The sequence below is a fragment of the Aquila chrysaetos genome, chromosome 16, assembly GCF_900496995.4.
Source record: "Aquila chrysaetos chrysaetos chromosome 16, bAquChr1.4, whole genome shotgun sequence".
Lineage (NCBI taxonomy): Eukaryota > Metazoa > Chordata > Aves > Accipitriformes > Accipitridae > Aquila > Aquila chrysaetos.
Genome location: NC_044019.1, coordinates 11,865,051 through 11,884,406, shown reverse-complemented (window position 1 = coordinate 11,884,406; position 19,356 = coordinate 11,865,051). Strand labels below are relative to the sequence as shown.

Sequence of the window (19,356 nt, the reverse complement as noted above, 5' to 3'; positions counted from 1 at the left end):
TGATATTTTTATAAAATACTGCACACAGTAGTATCTGATGTAGAATCACTGTTTGTAATTGAACTGTAGCTGTCAAAACAAATGCACGAAGAACTTGGATCCGGGGAATTCCAGTGTATGCCTCACCTAAAGGAGTAATTTATCGTTCATCCAGTGAAATGCTGTGGCCTGATTTGTCACCCATGCACATTTTGCAAATAGACACCTGCAACATGCTACCCATGTATCACAGTATGCTGTCTGTTGTGACTTTTCAGTTGCCTGTGGCTGCGAACATTATTGCCTGCCCTTTAATCCCTAGGCCAATGGTTCTTGTCCCATAAATGTTGGTATACAATATTTTCTTCTACTTGTGGACTTTGCACACTTTATTACAAGGTGTGGATGTGGTTTGTTTGGGTCCGTGACAAAGGTTCTAGTTACAAAGGTTCTAGTCTTAGTTACACCAAAAATCAGTGTATGCAGTTTGATGGTATCACAAGTCAGGCCAAAAGATACTACTGATGAGTCTCAAGGGCTAAGATGGATTAACACTGATGTCTTCTGAATGATGTGAGATTTGAACTTGAGGGCACCTAGCTATGAGATCAGTGCACCCTTTGTGGACTACACAGTACCTGAGTGGGAGAGAACCTTTGCTTTCTGGAGGGCTTGATTTGATAGTGCAATGGAAAAGGAAATGTGATTGGGCTGAAATGTGCAGCTTTGTGCAAAATTGTGTCCTCTGCCATTTTCTTTGAAACTGCTCCATGTTTGTTGCTCTTACTATGTCGATCAAGTACTCTAGAAGTCAAACTAGACATCTGTTAAATGAGCTATGAAAAAGTGCATGAGGCTTGGAGGACGTCAAAGGCTGTTATAATGGGGGAGCTAGACTGCACATGCAAACCAAATCTACCCAGAGCTTTTTGTTCCTAGCAAAGTGAAATGTGAAGATGTACTACTTTCTCCCTATTCCTCTTAATTCTGTGATCCACTATCCTAAATCTTACACTTTTTAAAAATGGCACACAAAGTTTTACTAGCTAGATGAAGGGAGAGTTAATTTTACCTGTTTGGTATTGCTGACCAAACCATGAAGTAGATCTGGTCTGTATTAGCTAAAATAAGAGATAATGCATCCTAGCTTTGGTATGTTTTAGATGAAAAATACTGCATCATTATGAAAGGATGTTGCCAAAATGAAGTCTCTTAAAGAGTCTAACTGAAATTGCCTGTCCCCTTATCCTTTTACTAGTGTATGCTCAAGTATATGGACTTTTTACATGCAAAAAAAAAAAGAGGCAGGACCAAACAGCTGTGGGAATACCTAATCCAAATTGGATCCGTGTTCCCACTGAAAGTAGTAATGTGGCTGCTCACAGGAACTATCCCTGTGGCTTGTTTCCCCAAGATCCCTGGAGACTGGTGATGTGGGTGGAGTGCACAGGACATGCAGTAAAAGTACCGTGAGATAACCTGTCCAAAAAGGAGTCTAATCTCCAAGGAAGACAACGGTTATCATATAGCCATGGGCTACTCATTAACTCAGGGTTCCTAAATCAAATATTATTCTAGAGTGACAGCCAGCTACTAACATGAAACTGTTACTTCCTTTTTAATCTCATTTTGGATTTGCTTCTTTGTGCCAATTTTTTGGAATTCAGTAGTAAAATGACAACGTGAGTATCACAGCAGGCACTGTCTCAGACCTCCAAAGAAAGAATGAATTCTCCAATATGCTCTTGTTACAAAATCAAACCCAGAACTTCAGATTAACTAGGTTTCAATAAATACTTGTTCTGCTTCATCATGTGGAAAAGCAACAAGTTCAAAAGTGGGGGGAGAATAAGGCAAAAGTGGGTTTAAAGACAATTGACTTGCCAGCATACTTTTACAATAAAGAACAATGTTGGCGTCTTGCATAACAATAGAACATTGGAATACTAATAAATAGGAAGAATTGTTGTATTCAGCCCATAGTTGAGCTATAGCGTTTAAATTGTATGATTCACTAAGGTAAATAATACAGTTCCGTAAAGATTAACCACATTAGCAAGAGTACTAACTAGTATAATACTGGTTTTCCATCCATGCATCAAAGCCGAGCCGTCAGAGCCAGGAAGAAGTTTCTCTTGGGGTATGGTGTTGGGCAATTAGCTGCATTTCCAGAGATTTATGGAGTCTTCTGAATCGCTTCAGTGTTGGCCATTGTCAGAAATGGAATATTGGGCTGGGTAGGCTGTTATTTTGCATTACACATGGTCCTGTGATGCGGAGGTAGATATCCAGAACATATTTACATAACAGCACAGTAAAGCTTAATCTTTTCTTCTGTTTGCAAATACCTCCCCTTTCAACGTACAGGAAGTTGAAATACTTCATAAAAATCTGATTGTTACAGGGCGACAAAAATACAACTCGCTTCCAAAATAACTTTTGTAACACTCTCACTTCCAAACCTGTTTTTTCTTATAAAAGTACTAAATGTATTATTTGGTGATTTGATTTTAAGTTTAGAAAACTTTATGAAGTACTAATGGAATGCTTTTCCTGCTGTTCTTTAAGTCAGGGCTACTTGTGCGTTTGCACCTCTGTGATGTGTCTTACAGAAAGATTAAGAAATTGGTATCTCTTCTTCCTTGTTTTAAATTAATACCTTTTGGACTAAGGTCAACTTTTTCAGCTTTATTATTCATGAAGTCAGTTGTCTTGTAAGCATATTTCATTCTTGCATTTGTTTAGAGGCCTTGAATTACCATATCTGGTTCCTAAGGATGACAAAGTCACTCTTTTTCTGGTATTTACTGTTCTCTATTGTTGAAATGTCACCTTTGGGACTGTGACTGTCATTAGACATATGTTAATCCTTGTAGTAACTTTTAATGATATTGATAATGCAATAATAATGAGGGAAAAAGATTAAATTGGTTCTTGGGGGAGAAGATTTGAAATTCCATGGAATTAAAAGTATCCCAGGATGTTAATATTGAATCATGGTGGTGCTCTTCCTTTATTACTAGTTTTCTAGAGGTGAAAATACACCAGATTTTTTCTTGCTTTCCCAGAAAGAAGTAAGAATTAAGATGGAATCTATTTTAACATCAGCAAGAATAGAATGTAGATTTGGAAACAAGGCCACTTGTATGTATATGAGCTATGTATATGAGTTGTATTATTGATCTGCTGTTGTTTTTCTAATCTGTACTTGCTTGTTATTTGTTTTTGAGAAAGAGCTATAATAAAAAATCTACTTGGATTGGGGATGCATTTTCAGAGATGCCAGATGGTACATTGGCCTTGGTCTTCTTGAATCTGCAGTGCTTCCTGAACAGTTTAAATACTTAAAACTTGCATACTCCTCTTGGCTATTCTGAGCTGAAGCTTCTGAAGTTTTAATAAACTTTTGTCACAATCTGAAGGGTTGGTTTCAGTCTATGGTAATTTTTTGCGATTTAAAAAAAACAACAAACCCAACAATTTCAATATAATGTGAATGTTTAAGCACAGTTTACTAATTATCATCCTGCAGTAGGAATTACTTTAGCATCTGGAAATGTGAAACAAAAAGGTCATGGATTGAAGGTGCTTTCCCTAAATGTAATTGCCAGTTAGTGAATTTTTTCTCCCCCAGAATGCTAATGGTGAGGATCCCTGATAGAAAAGAATAATGATTACTTTTTTTGTCTCATTAGGTGAGTGCTTTACTTATTGGTGTGTGGGTTTTGGGTTTTTTTTTGCATACGCACAAGAGAGATCTCAGCATGTGGTCTAAATACACTTTATGTTTTTAAAGTTTTATGGTTGGTAACACACTAGCTTAACAATCCTAGCTTTATTTTATTTATGTAGTATAAATACAGGAGAAAAGTCTTGATCAGGAGACATATAAATAGTATCTAAGTATGTAGATGAAGAAAATATGATTCTGTTGGGTACTGCAAGGAGTAATACACAACCATGCCCACTCAAACAGCTGATCAGTTGAATACTACCTCTGATTTGTTGGTATCATGCTGCGAATAAATTAGGTTTGTGTAGTGACTGGAAATGACTTTTTAATATTCCTTGGAACTGTTTTCACTTTAGGCTTTTGAAAACCCACTGCTCTTCCCTGGCTTCGTTCTTTAGTAGGTTTTAAATCAAATTGCTACAAAAACATGGCGTACACGGTATTGTCCTTGTAGATTTTATGAGAATTTGCATTGGTTTAGCTAACACAGTTCAAAAGATAACTGAAGTATGACAGTGACCAACATTTGAGTCTTGTACCTCAGCTCTTCCCGGTGAGATTTCATTTCCTTAAAAATACAGTAGAACTTGACTTGTTCAGATATTACAGTCTCCAAAATCTCTTGGAGAAGATGAAGTGCTTTATCATCTAAAGGATGACATCATATGCCAAGGGAGCAAATGAGGCTGTAGCAGCTCTTATGAGCATGTATTATGAAAAGTTGTGCAGATTTTTTAAGTGCTGTGTCTCCTTTTTCCTCTAGAAGGTATACCTTTTACCAAAACAAGTCAATGAAGAAGTTGCTGATAAATTCTTTGGATAATTTTGAAAGTAGTTCACGTAAGGGAGTGGAAAGGAGACAAAGAAAAGTTAAAAATGCAGTGCCTGTTTTCTCAGATACATGGTGCCAGCAACATGTTTGTAACCTCCATGATAGACTTCAGTACAATATATCTTGTTGAAAGAAAAGCTATCTGGATTTTTAGCATGGCTGTGTCAAAGCAGGAGATTCCCTTTTTATAAGGGAGAACTATTGCTTTCTAACGCTCCAGTTTCTCCCTCCAGTAAGTTTACTGAGGACAGCATTTTTTCTTGCTACACCTTGCAATACTAAAAAACAGAGCTGATGTATGCATGAACTAGGAATGTTTCTGAAGACTGATTATCTTAAAAAAAACAAGTAATGATGTTGGTATTTTTTGTTGATCCATGTTAGACTACAGCTGTGAGTGTTCTCAGTGGTTTGGGTAAATAAATTTGTGTTCAGACATTGGAATGATTGTCCATATGCCCCAGTAGCCTCTGCTTGCTTTAATTCTCATTACTGTACCTATGAGGGAGATATTTTTACCCAGTATCTGACAAGTGTATACAAATTTCTTTTGTGTGTATCATTGTCATAGCTTCTTTGTCATAGCTTGATATTATGAGAACAAAAGAAAGCTGGGGACCCTGGTGAGAATGTTAGAGAGGGATTAACAGAGCCTTGTAGCTATGGAGTTAAGCTGGGCTTCTGTTTTCACTACCAATGACATCTTGAATTATGCATACTAGGGATGCTTTTAAACACAGAAGCAATAGGAAATAAGGCAGTTTGCTTCTAGCTTGTGTTTCCTTCAGGGCTTCTTGGATTTGCCTTCCAGTTAGACAACAGCATTTGGAACATAATCTTGTTCTTCCATCCTCTTATTGCTGTTTATTTGTTTTGCTGGTTATGTAAAGCGCCGGGCTTGAATCTGTTCTCCCCTTGCCCAAATCTTCCTTGGAGATGTGAGTTGGGAACGTGCATGCACAAAATCTCGTTGTGCGCATCCTGTTTTCAAATTGTGTTATTGCCTTCAGTCTTGCGCTCCTACTGAGAATGTGGCTTGAAGGATGTCATGTGCTTGCATCTGACAAAGTTGGTGAATGCTAAGGATAGAAGTGCGTATGTTCATGAATGGTGTAAGAGTTGAACAACTAGCAATGTTGTTTTAATTAATGGATGTATTTGTAGCTTTTTTAGAAGTATTTTGTGATGATACAGATACCTAAGTAGTCTGAATTGTGGTTCACTTTTTTTTTTTTTTCTCAGGGTATATATTAAGAAAAAAGTAGTCTGGTAGCAGTTTGAATATTCATGCTGTCATTATGGAACAGTGTAACCACAGGTGAACTTGCACAAATACTGAAAGCAGCATCCTGGAACAGAAATATAAACTTCTCCCTTCCTACTGCTTTATTTATTTCACATGTGCAGACTGCTGAGGTAAGCAAGCCTGCAAAGTTGAGATGGGTTAGCTGTAAGGTAAGCGTTAACTCCTGTGAAAACAAGCCGCCTTCCATTACCAAGCACTTGTGAGTGGCCTGCTGCTGGTAACTTGCTAAAAGGTGACATAATTTGCAATTCTAATAGTGCAACAGCCTATTCCTGCCATGCTGAAATACTTCTGAGGATTTTGGTATATGCTCACTAGAAATACATTCATATGATTTTGCTTATGGGTTTAATGCAAAAGCAGAATGATTGATGGAAATTAAGTATTACAAAAGGAGGAGCTTTTAGAATGTATCAATGAAGTTTTACTAGGAACTTGGCTGGTATTACTCTAGCCCTGTCTCAGTGGTCTTTGGTATTAAATTGCTAATACAAGGTACTGATTAGGATTTTCCCATTCAGTGAAATCATGTTGCTTCACCTTTTGTAGGCTACTGTAAAACAACCTCTTAAACTAAGGTAGTTAGAGTGTTGGTAAAAAGTAAAATATTCCTTCATCTATGTAAAAAAGCGTATGAGTGTAGAAGGTTTCCTGGTCCTTTAAGTGCTCTAAAACAATAAGACTATTTTTTGCTACAGATACAGAGAATTTAATCATAATACTGCAGTATGGATTTCATCATTCAGCCCTTCCATGTCACTCATTTCTGTACCTAGAATTTGTACTGTACCACCTAGAAACTGTGGTATCTCTTGTTTCTGAGCTTTGCTAAAACTTAGATAATTTTTATTTCAACAGTGTTTGAGGCTGGATATACTGAGTGAAATGGCAAATTTATAATGCGTAGTTTTTTGTTTAATTTTGGGTTTTTTTTTCCCATTAGAATTTTCCTCCCTATGTCTCCTGTTGAGAATATTTTGTATCATTATACAGGAGAAATGGTGCTAATGTTTGTTTTGTCATATAATGAATAAATCTGGTTTGGAAAGTTCCTCTCCCTAATTCCTATCTTTAAAGTCTTTGTTATGGTTCTAATTAGTAGATATTAGCATATGTATCAAAATGCAGAATGTGCAAGTACTATTTGGAAAATTAAATGCTAGGTTTAGCTCATCATTTTGTATCATTTGGATTTATTTTGAACAAAACATTAGCACACTGAAGTATGAAAACTATAAAATTATGGCATAAAATCAACATCAATAAAAATTTGTCTGACACATGGCTTTTCCTCTCCCAGTATCCATGCAGCTGGGCAAAAAAAAAAAAAAAAGAGCAATGTAACAAATGTGTTGCTACTCTTCATGACTGAGACTGGAGAAGGTAAACGTGGAATTATCAATGTGGCATTGAAAAGGTAAAAACATTAAAGTGCTTTTATAATACTGAGAAAGAGATGGGGTGGGTCACTTTGAGGAGGAGGAGAATTTTCTGCTTGAGCCAAAACAAGCACATATTTGTTTTGCCAGTTGCAATAATGTGCCACCCAACATACATGTTGGTACCACTACGTCTGTAGTAACCACAACCCTCTGGCTAGAAGAGCAGGCCTCAGCCCCAGTGAGCTCTGGCTACATTAGGAGTTGTGCCTAATCACTTCTACTGTGATCCTTCCTCTGTTTTTAAAAATTCTTCTGGAGAAGGTGAGAAGAGAGGCATTGACTGCTGTGGAACTTCCTAATTTTGTTAGACTTGGCATAAATACCTCATGTTTGGTACCTTGTTCTGCTTACTACGCACTACATCTCTTGATTTTTAATTTTTTTTTATTTCCTAATATATATACTTGACTTTCTCTTTGGAAGAGGGTTTTAGCAACAACTGAAGGCTATGTAAAGGCAACCTGGAAGGCTATTCTGTGGAACTGACCTTTAAATATACAGATTTACAGGGAGTAACAGGTCTTTATAAAAAGCACCACAGTATCCTATAACAAAAATCTTGGTATCATGCAAAGACTATGTATTTTATGCCATAGTACCCTGAGCACTTTGTGCCAACTGGACTGCCATGAGAAGTGCTCTCTTCTCACTACTCCAGCTGTTTATTCCCCTTTCTTTGCCAGCTCAAGTGCTTGAGGGATCCTATTAGGAACTGGATCCTGCTAGTGATGCAGGTTAAAACTAATGGAAAGAAAACAGCATTTCAGTTCAACTGGGATCAGTTCCTGATCCAGTTCACTGTACTGCTGCACAAATACCTCTGCATGGCAAAGGCACAGAGGGAAGATTGAGACACCGGGAGAGATGGAGGGGGAGTGGGATCAACTCTAATGGCAGTAGTGACAGTTTGCTGGCTTAATGTATTTGTGGAACTGTGATGTTAGGTGCTATGGTCTCTCTCAGAAACTCGTTATGTACTAGACAAGATGAAACTCTTTCTTTTTTTTTTTTCCTATGAAAATCTCTAAAATAATCCATTTTCAGTGAAGTAATATGTCCTCTGAGAAATAAATAATTGTTCAAATGTCTAGAACGTTGTTCCTCTCGTTTGCTACAACTGTGGATCCAGAAATGTCACTATGAAAGAATATGTTTCTGTTTGGGGGAAGAAAAGTAACTTCAAATCTGATGACAAAGTGTAATCAGTCAGAACGGCAAAATCAGGCTGCCCTGGTAAACAGAAGAGTAGCAGGGCCAGGGCAATTGCAGAAACAAGGAGAGTGTCAACTTGCTGGGTATCCTGTTTAATTGCTGCAGATCTCATGAGGGTTTGTGGTGATGCTTTGTACATACATGTGTGAATTTTTGGGGGAAAATGCTGATTAGGTTGATATGTTTTAACAGATGCTTTAGCACACTTTCCATAAATGTAGTTTTTAGCTGAGATTTAACCTTTCTAACTTGGTGGAAGAATAGTTTGTGTATCGGCTTATTTTCTGCTAAAATCAGACTATCTTTCTTTTATATTCAATTTGCTTTGCTACAGCAAAGTGAATGCAAATCAGACTCATTCTGTATCATTTCTTTTGTGTTCTGTCACCCTGTATGGTAATAGCCAACAAAAAGCTCAACTCCAAGTTATGTCTCTCTTTTGCTATTTTTTTCTGCTGACATAACGCTCCCTAATGGGGATGCCATGTATCCTGGGGACAGGAATGGATTCCCTTTGTGGGGCAGTCAGATGTAATCTTTTGGTAAAGGACTGACTTTGATAAAACACACTGCCCATTTCTGGATGCAGCTGTTATGCATGAAATCCTGTTTATTGAATATGCAATTATAGAAGAATAATGATAAACGTCCTCACTTTCTCTTAGTGCCACAGATGGCAAACTCGTGCTGGTCAGGGAATCAAAGAGAAGTTAGGAAGTAGGATGTGCATCACGTACTGCCTGTTGCCACATGCTCCCAGCTAGATGTCTTGCGATGTGAAAATCCAGTGTGTAACTTACAGAACAAAAATACACTTTAATATGAAATGGCATGAAGTTCTTGACTAAAATCAATTATAACAGAATGTTCTTAATTCACTTTCTCTGCAAGTTGTACTTTGTTTTATGACTCACTGAAGATGACTGTAATTTTGTTCAACCTGATGTTACCAAGCTGCTGTTCAGAGTACATTCATTCTTGTGACTCAGTTCACTCTTAAAATTTCTGATTTTGTGTACTTTTTTCCAGTAATATTTGTGCTTCCAGGATGCAAGGGGCAGTGCGTCGATACACTTGTTACAGGACCAAGCATTCTGTGCTCAGATGCAGTGCTTCAGAGATCTCCAGTGTATTGTGAAATGCAGCCATGTAGGTTTATCAGGAGCAGCTGTTTTTGTTTCGTGGACGGATCCATCTGGTGTGGAGGGGGGAGAGAGTGCTGGTGGCTTTTAGAGATTAGCTGGTGACAGTTTTGCTTGGGAAGTGTACCAAGTTTTAGCAGAGCTACTGTAACAGCGATAGGAGGTGAAAAGGGATGGTTAAAAAACCAGAAGCTCTGCTAATCTTTTTGTGTCAGAAGAAGCCTTCAGGATTTGGTTATCTGCATGTGGGTCTAACTGCAGCCTTGATTAGAGGAGTGCCTAACACTTCCTACTTCAGTAAAGATCTGGCTGAGCTGTTACAGATGACATTTGGACATACAAGGCCTAGATGAGGAGTCAGAGCAGCTGTGTCCTTGTGCAGGCGAGAGGGAGGCTGTCCAGTTTATTGGATTACCTCGTCAGATCATGGCAATGCATGCTGCTTAAATCCCTTGGGGTAGCAAGTGTCAAAGAAGGGATGGCTTATTTTAGGTAAACTGATTTAGACAGCAGTCCATTTTTTTGTTCCTTTTCTGCTGAGAAATTTGGGAACACTTCACGAAAGGGTAACGTTCAGTCTTCGAAATGTTCACGTCTGGTGTTGTGGTATTTTGTGGGCAGAAGCTGCGTGGCAGGTATGAGCTGGGCAGAGGGTCTACAGCAGCTTGATTAGTTTCTGTGCCTTTTGTTTAACTTCAGGAAGTGGTGAGTGAGTGCTTGCTTTTAATGATATTCCTACTCTCCTGCTTCTCCTCTCATCCTTTTTCCTAAGCTTATGCTGGTTAAGGGTTGACAGTAAGCGTTTGTTCAGCTTACTGCTTCCTTTGGTATTAAAGTGTAACTGTGAAATCTTTCCATTGTGAAAGAGCAAGGGAAGATTTCTGGGTTTAATTCTTGGCTGTTGGAACCTCCTGTATGTGGGGAAAGTGATACGGGTTTTGTGGGATCTTCAGCACTGTTGTAGTCTATTATAGAGTTATTACTATGCTCAGGTCTTCTATCAGTTTCTTAATGTATGAAGGAAATGCTTTGCTCTCCAACTGAGCGGAAGGGATTTGAGAATAATGCCTTTCAAACAAGTACCATATTTTGGTTATCTGTATCTTGGAAGGGACAGCCTTGCTCCTGCATATCAGAGTGTAGTTCCGTACTGTCTCTTGCTGTGTTTGGAGAACTTCTAGTTACTACACAGGAATGGATTCCTCATACTCGGAGAGGAAGGTCTCCTGTCTTTTGCAGCTTAGACTCTGCTGATATAGCACTGGCTGATCTGAGAAGTGGGAGAATGATAGATATATTTTGGGACCATAAATTAGACATAAGAGGCAAGTCAGCAAATACAGTCTCTTCAGAGGAAAACATGCAATGTTTGAATTGCACAGGAGACATAGAACAACTCTGTGTTGTAAATGAGTAAGAACTTGTCCTGTGCATATACTCTCTCTATATATGCATTGACAGTCAACTTGGTGTCCAGAGTTTTGCAAGTGATACAGCTAAAATTCTTAATCTTGTAAGCGTAACGGTGCTTGCTTGAAAATGCTTTTAGGTGGCATTTTTCACTCCCTCAGAGCACAGTCATACAGAAAAGGCTGATTTAGGCTGTGGTGCCACTGAGGAAAAGGAGGATGGGATTGCTGCTTTGTTAGTTTATCGTCTTTAGGAGACTGCAAGATGCTGCACCAACAATTTGTGTCTGCACTCAGTGGGTGGGGGACAAGAACTTGGTGGGATGAGGGAGAGAGTTAATGGGAGCAAGGAGATACAGGCATGCCTTTTAATGTTGGTAATAACAAACTGATCGTCATTTGTAGAAAATGGTAATTAATAAATTGGCTATGACTGAATAGTCCCAGATATAAACATAAAACTGTGAAGTTTTGGAAAGGTTTTGTAGAAGATCACTAAATGAAGAGGCTGATAGCACATGGGTGATTCTTTAATTTAACAAAAAACTTCATTAAAAATTTGGAAGAAATATTTTGAACACGTGATCTGTGTGAATTTGAGCACTTAGGAGAGGTGTGCTATGTCCAGGTCTCACCTGTTTCCTAAAACCAAGGCTTATAAAGTCCTGTAGTTTAATTGTAAACTTTACAGGTTTTTTTTTTTTTTTCCCTCCTCACTGTAGCGCGTTCTACTCAGTGTAATTGGGAACATTTTACAATGGTAATGAACTTGGCAAGAGAAGAGCCCTTTGCCTGCTGCCAGAGTAAAGCAAATAAACAAATAAAGAAAACAAAAGAAGATCCCTCCCTGTCCCCTCGGCGGGTTGCAGGAGCGGCTGGCACCGCTGGCCATGCTGGCGGAAGGGTGGAATGTCCTGCCGTGCATTCCACACAGATGGCCTGGACCCTGGCCACCCCAGCAGAGCAGAAAATACCCTGCTCTCATCCATGCCACTTGTGATTTAATTGGAACCGAAGCTAACTTTAAAAAGTAGTGTATCATCAATTAAAACTGGTTTTCTGTGTTTCCAGAAATTACACAACAGTTTTGGTCTCCTCTTGTTTGGTCAGGAGAAGCTGAATTCTTCCATGAGACTAATGTTAGTGGGATCTTCATCTTAAGGATAACATCTTTCCTTTTTGGGGCACCTTGCCGCTAAGAAAGTCCCAGTATCCCCATCTGAAGAGAGCACAGGCATCACTTGAAGAGAGTGATTTTTCTGTAGTAACCTCTTCTGGTTCTCAGCAAAATACTGGCCTTCTGCTTTCAGGAATGGTGAAAAAATACCAGTGAATTTGCTACACAAATTGTGTAATTGTAGCTACTACACAAATTGTACAGAATTTGCTACAATTGTATACCAGTGCTGTTGCTCAGAAGCATTTGGTACAGCAGGTTGTACTTCCAGACTGATTTTTATATATATCTATATATAGTTATATATAAAAAAAAATATAATTGTGATGATCAGTACTAACTCCTGATAAAACAAAAGTGAATGCACGTTGTAGTACTCTTGCAAAAATTTGCACTCACAAACTCTGAACCGGGGTCTGAGTATTTTATGTGTTCAGATTGACTGCAGAAGAAATGTGCTGGTTCTTGCAAGACCAGCTAGTCATCTGAGCTTATCTTGCATTTTGCTGTCTGTAGCACCGACTACAATAACAGCTTCTTACCATTAATCAAATCTGCAGGTAGTGTGAGAGAGGAATGGCGCTGTTTTCCTGTAGCTTATGTATTGTTTGGTCAGTCACCATTAAGGAAGCAAAACACTGTAACCTTAACTGAAGGATACAAGAATGATGCTTTGCAGTTATTTAGCAGGCAAAATCTGACACCATTAAGGAAGTAGAACACCCTGTGTTTAATTGAAGGATATGATAATGATGCTTTGTAGCCATTTACTAGGTAATATCTGTGATTAGTGTCACGTATTGTTTTAGAATCTGGAGGAGTAGCTAATGTTTGTGGGATGAAATAATTTTAGGAAGAACAGGGAAAATTATTTCACCTGATTCTATGGTGCAGTCTTTACACTGTGAAATGCAGGCTGGTAGTTTGATGCTTCTTACGTTTGGTAAGAAATTGTTCCTCACAACTGGTAGAAGTATAAAAGCTGGGGTATGGCTTCCACTAAGCTTTTAATGACTGTGATGACAGTGCTGTTTGGAAAACTTAAGTTCAAGTAGTCTGTTTCCAGCAAAATATTTCAAGAATGCTATGCAAATCCATATATTAGAATAACAAAGCACAAATCGGATTGTATTCCTAGAGGCCAATGGCAGGTTAAGGCCAATGCTCCCTAGACAGCCATTGAAAGGCTTCTGAAACACAGATGCATGCAGCGTGTGAGTACCTGCCATCTGCATGTCCCCAGTGCAAGAGTGCAGAGGGAAAGGTGAAGCTCTCCAGTATTCTTTGGCTGAGAGGGTTGCACTGTGGACTGATGTATTGGTTCATGGGGACTGTGCAGCTGTGAAAGAACATAACTGTAAGCTGGAATATTTCCTTGTGATGAAAACAGCCAGCAACTGTTGGATGAGTGTCTTTTGTTGCCCTACCAGAGTCTGATCCAAGTTTGAGTATCACAACATGGACTTGTTTGAAAACTTTGTGTTGCACTGGGGTGTTTTTATGTGCAGGTGAGTGCATGGTAGTTACTGCTGTGTTATTTTCACACTGAAAATGAAAATTAAAAAAAACAGCTCCAAACCCAGCAGTACATTATAAGACTTGGTGTGTTGCTTTTCCAATATTTGTACTTCAACCTGCGGCTCTTAAATTCTTACTGATAACATTTTACAAACCTTCACAAGGCTAACTGTTGTACGGATCAATTTGCTTTGCTTTTACATAAACATGGTTTAATTGTACAAGTTTCATGCTAATGTTGGCTATGACTATGCTAGGTCTCTATTTACTATGAAGTGTTTTTTCTTCAGTTTAACATTGCTTTTAGATACAGACAAGGGGACAAATTACTTGCAGTGCCAGATAAATGTGTACTTGGCTGTTTGATGAAAAACTATCCTTCATTTTTTTCTTCTGTGTATATTTCATAATGTCTGTTGTTCTAAAATGTCCAAAGGCAGTTACTGAAAACAAATCAATGCTGGATACTTACAGGAGAAATGTACTGCCTAGAGCCACTTATTCTAATATCACCTTCCTACTAACTGTAATTAGAGGGGAAAAAAAATACATTAGTCACTTGAAAAGGGCAGCAATCCCCGTTTTAACAAGCTATGTAGCTTTTTCCACTGTTCTCAGCATCCCTTTGCCTGCTCAGTCAAGCTCAAGAGAGAAACCTGAAAGTACACTGTGCATTGTGTTGCAAATTGCTGTTTCTTCATTAGCTAGCGTTCTTCACCAGGATTTATAATTATGGTGCTGTGAATTCTATTAACTAATGCATTTTAGGTTCTGTTTCGTTTAGCTATTCTTCTTGGTGATGAAACAGTTTATTTCTTGCCCAAGTTGCTTGGAGCAGCATCTGTGCACCTCCGCCACCAAGGCCCTCCAGGAGAAACTAGTAACTGAGCTCTCTTCTTCAGGCAGGACCTGACGGCCATGGGCATGGTAGCTGGCAGCTTCAAACCACGGTGTCACCTACTGAGCAGGTGAAGCTGCTGCCGCCGCTGCGACCTTCATCCAGCAGGCCACGGAAGACCAGCAGTGGTGGGGCTGTCTGATTGCTTTAAGTGTATCCTCAAGGAGTAGCGTTTTTTCAGCTTTTTGTGTGACAATTTAGCAAGCGTTAGCTGGTATTTTTCAGCACAGGCAAATCTCTGAATGTTGCTTTTAAGGGTAGAAATAGTAGAGAAACATACTATCCATAAACACAAATGTATTAACATGCACTGCAGCAGTTACCAGAAGAGAAGAGCATGTGTAGGAGGACGTATGATATTCCATTCAGTTAAGGGCTGGGAGGTGTTTGTGCACATGTGTTTGAGAGAACATAGGCTGCTCCAAAATATGCTGCAGTATTCAATAATATCTTGCATAATAAAGTTCACCAATTCATTTTCTTGACAAACTAATGGTCCAAGTTCTTGAAATAACTCATCCATGTGAATAAATGAAAGAGGAAGTATTTCACTAGAGTGTTTTTATCAGGGTTTTGTTCTAAAAATATGTAAAATAAGAAGTAACAAAGTAACCTCAAATATGAAAGGTTTGGGTTTGGCGTTTTTTAATTCCTAAATGCAGGTTCCCAGTTTCAACCCTGTTCTTAAAAACTGAAAATAGAAAAAACCCAGAGAAATATTTCATATTCAAAACATACACAATGTTCAAAGTAATTTCCTAAAGCTGCTAGATCCTCAGATAAAGAAAGGAGGTGATGTGACATGGAGTAATATTTCTAAAAGAGAAGGATGGCTTTTTTTTTCACCACCTCTAATGTCTGTTCTTCCAGCCCCCCATCCCCAGTAGCTATTCAGGTTGCCTTTAGGTATTGTAATGCATCAGGGCCAGAGAGCCCTATGAAAGAGAAATGGGGAGTGCTGTTGGTGCCAAAGTGCGCTCTCGCTGCAGGTAACTGGTGATTTGCAGACTAGGAAATGTATGCAGACCAGGACTCCAGCAATCTGTGGCATATCTGTTGTTGGGGAAATACTGAATAAGAAAAAATAATGAAGTATTTTGTAGAATATTGGGTAGTATTTAACTACTTTGTTCAGTGTAACTAAAAAACCCCAACGAACATTAGTGTTCCTGGAAGTTGCTGAATTCATGGTCGTAGAGCCTGAATCAGGTCCAAAGCAAGTATTGCATAGGTGGCAGAAAATGCAATCTGCATTTGTTTATGCTGAACATGTACCATAGACGTATCATGGTATGAATGTGAAAAGTTATCTAGATCTCCACCATCACTGAATCCTTGAAGAACCATTTGTGATGAGGATGATAAAATGCTTCAAAACTTGCTCCTTGCAAATAAGTTTCCTTCCATTTCCAGAGGGAGGGAGGAAGAGAATTCTGCTGTGTCCATATTGTTATAAATATTTGCTAGGAGAATTTACTAAGAAATGTTGGTGAACATGGAATAAAATACTCTTTTTGGAAGTGGAGCTGCTCTGGTAGTGACTAACTGGATTTCAGATTTTCTCGCTGTGGCTACAGAGCGCTAGTTTAGGACTCTTAAGAGATCTGGATTTTTATTTTGATTTTGGCCATTAGCATGCTAGGTGACTTCAGATGTGTGTCTCCAATTGCTTTTTGTCTTTCACTCCCCACCTCTAAAATGGTTAACTCCCAGGTCAGTCACTGAGATCTGCTGATAAAATTAATTTTGAAAGACTAGGATATAGTTATATCCGTGAGATATTTAGTCTGCATCTTATTAAGCTGGTACGAGGGCTGGAACATTGGTAGGTGTGATAAATATCTAGATAGGCACAGGGACAAATGAGCTTTTTTCTGCCTGCCCCCCATGACTTTTGTATTAACAGACTGTAGTACCAGAAAATGCAGCATGCCTTTAATGTTAGGAAAGCAATGCCCACCAGTAACTCCAGACTGTGGTTGAATTTCATGCTGTGTGTCTTCCCTCCCCAGTGTACGATTGGGCTACATAGGTTGCAGTTTATTTTCAATGGCTCAGTGTGGATGTAGTTATCTATATGAGCTTTGTTCTCACCTGTTGATTTTGGAGAAACTTTGTGGGTGTTGGTTCTACAGTGATTGCTAGCACACCACCTAAGTGATGGCTAATAACCTACATTTACCATTGTAGCAGCACTGTTGTAGGCCTGAAGAAGGAGCGGTAGTCAGAATAACAACTTGGTTTTCAGCTGCTAGAAAGAATCTTGCAAGTCACATCAGAAGTATGTTTTAGAAGTGGCTCTTCTGTGTACATTTTGTACTCTTCAGTCTAACAGGGAAATTTTTGCTTGGGTAGTAACCTAATTTGCAGAAGCAGTATTGTACACAGTAGTGAAGAATCCAAGCGCTCTTGGATTCTAGCTAAATGGAAAAATTAACAGCAAACCATTTCAAGAAACAAGCTGAAGTTTCTGTACTGTACAAATGTGTTTATGTGGGTTTCTGGAAAATTATACTTTATAAATGGAACTTTTCCCCTGAAATAGCAAAAATCTGACTTTTTTCCTAAGCCATGCTGTCAAAAGTTCTTATATTTTGATTAACTGGATAATGAGAAATAACTGTACTGTTGTAGCCCATGAAATAAGTGATAGTGAGGATGATGTTTTGAAACATAATTTCAATTCAGCTTGGCTTTTTTATACATTTAAAAAAGTAAGCAAGGGTTTGCAATAGAGATACTGTTGTATTTTGTTTCTAAGTTATCTGTGAAACACCACCAGGAATTTAAGATACATCTGGCATTATAATAAGCTGAATGAGTTCTGGCAGCATTTACAGTTGAAAGCTCTAAACAGTGTTTTGAGTACTTCACTTTTCAGGGTAGATAAATCTCTTCCTTGCACCACACTTTCAAGGGAGCCTCTGAAAAAGGAAGTGCTGCAGCAGGTTTGTCAAAGAGGCATACTTTACCATCCTGGGTGGTTTTTTTGCCTATAATGTCTCCAGGCCTGAGTCAGAGGGAAGGAAATGTGACACCCTCGGGTCCTGTAGCTTCTTCAGCTTAGATTTCCATCTACGACGTTGCTCAGGCTTTGGGTTTCTTATTGTTGCTTTACTGGTAACATGATAACTATGAACACATTTTTCACTAATAATTTTTCCACAGCGGTCTGGGACATGCTTGTCTGACAAGAGAAGTATAACAGTAAACACCATATTTAAAATTAGTTTGAGTCACTTGTGTTTAGTTGTCTTTGGAAAACGTAGTACCCTGATTTTCATTAAAAAACCCCATCTTCACTATCAACTTTTAAATCTGTAATGAATTTGGCTGTTAGGTAGTACATGATTTAAATGCATTGTACGTGACTGAGGGTTTTCAAGGGTGATTTCCCTCTGCTGTGGACTACTGCATCTTCACATTTTTTGCAGCCCCTGAGAAGGTAGTTCTTTGAAAGATTCCAGTATCTAAAGAAGTGGTTTCCTTCAGAAAGGAAAGTGATTTCAAGCTGAGAATTTTTTTGAAGAGGAAGACCACCACTAATATTAAGGATCTGAAATACTTATTAATCTCTTCCTGGCCTATAGATGAATTGTGCTTCAGTTTTTTAATTTAAAGCCATCTTTCTGCTTGTCAAGTAAGAATACCACCTGATGTATGAGGTGCATCTCATTAGACTGTGAGATTTCTGTGAGACAACTGAGACCTTTATGAAGGGGGAAACTCTTCTCTCGCCTTTTGCTTTGCTGCTGCCGCCCTGTCTTTAAGCTGCTGCCCTAAATTGACAGCTATGCAGAGCTGTATGGCTTCTTAAGCTTGGCAAGTTACAAATGGTATTCCTCATAACGACCTTGGGAAGTGAATATTGTGTTTCCCAGGCGTACATAGAGAAGATGGAGAGTGTTGTGCTTTGGGTCTCTTAGTGACATAATTCCAAAGGAACAGTGTGCAGCCTCAAGCAAATCAAGAAGATACATGTTTACATGAAGGATGCTGCTGCTTCTATTGCAAGTTTAATTCTGGAAGTGTAATGAGAATGAGAGGAAGTGGAGGACTTCCTGCATTAGTTTTTGTGGCTGTGTGAAGGGGCTCTCTAAATTGCAGCTGTGTTGCACAACTGATAAAAGTTATGTTAGGCTTGGTTAAGTCTCCTGAGATGTGAACTAATATACCTCTTTGTGCTGCATGCATCATGGTTAAATTTTTATTTACCTGGAAGTCCGAACAACAGTAATATTGACTGAGTATTCTACTTGTCTCTGTATTTTACCTTAAGTCTGTTACTTTCCCGTGAAATATATTGGTGCTAGACTATGTCCTTAAAATACGATTCACCCCTTTGGGAAGAGCTTCCACAGTAAACTAAGTACTTAGCATGTGAGTAAAGGGTCAGTGTAAGGTGGGAGAAAGAAGAGGGTAATGAGGGAATTTTAACATAGCAGTGATATATCCCCCTTACAGGTCTAGGCAAGAAAGGGAGAAATACTAAATGGGAAAGGATTCATTTTATTTGGGAAAAGCTCAGGATATATGTGGTGTGCTAGAGGGAAGATAGTTACTTAAATTCCTTTCTGAAACATCCAAACTACTTTTATCTGATTTCTAGATTTTGGGTTGCACTTAATGATGTGCTGGAGGAGACTACCTGATTAATGATTGTGTTTGACTCCTGCACTATGGGTTTATAAACTGAATAGATGAAATA

The 19,356-nt window shown here is 38.7% G+C and overlaps 1 protein-coding gene across 4 annotated transcripts in view; it reads left to right on the top strand.

Annotated features, from left to right (window-relative positions):
- MOB2 (MOB kinase activator 2) overlaps positions 1-19,356 on the top strand; it is a 120,190-nt gene that overhangs the window by 10,919 nt on the left and 89,915 nt on the right. The window contains exon 1 of one of the 4 annotated variants that reach the window (XM_030039935.2): positions 10,110-10,138. The exons of 2 other annotated variants lie outside the window; for them this stretch is intronic. In XM_030039935.2, coding sequence (XP_029895795.2) covers positions 10,125-10,138 — 14 coding nt within the window. In that variant the 5' untranslated portion in view covers positions 10,110-10,124. Of the gene's footprint in view, positions 1-10,109; positions 10,139-10,216; positions 10,282-19,356 lie in introns of those variants that run through there. One more of the 4 variants, XM_030039938.2, reaches the window with a different exon arrangement.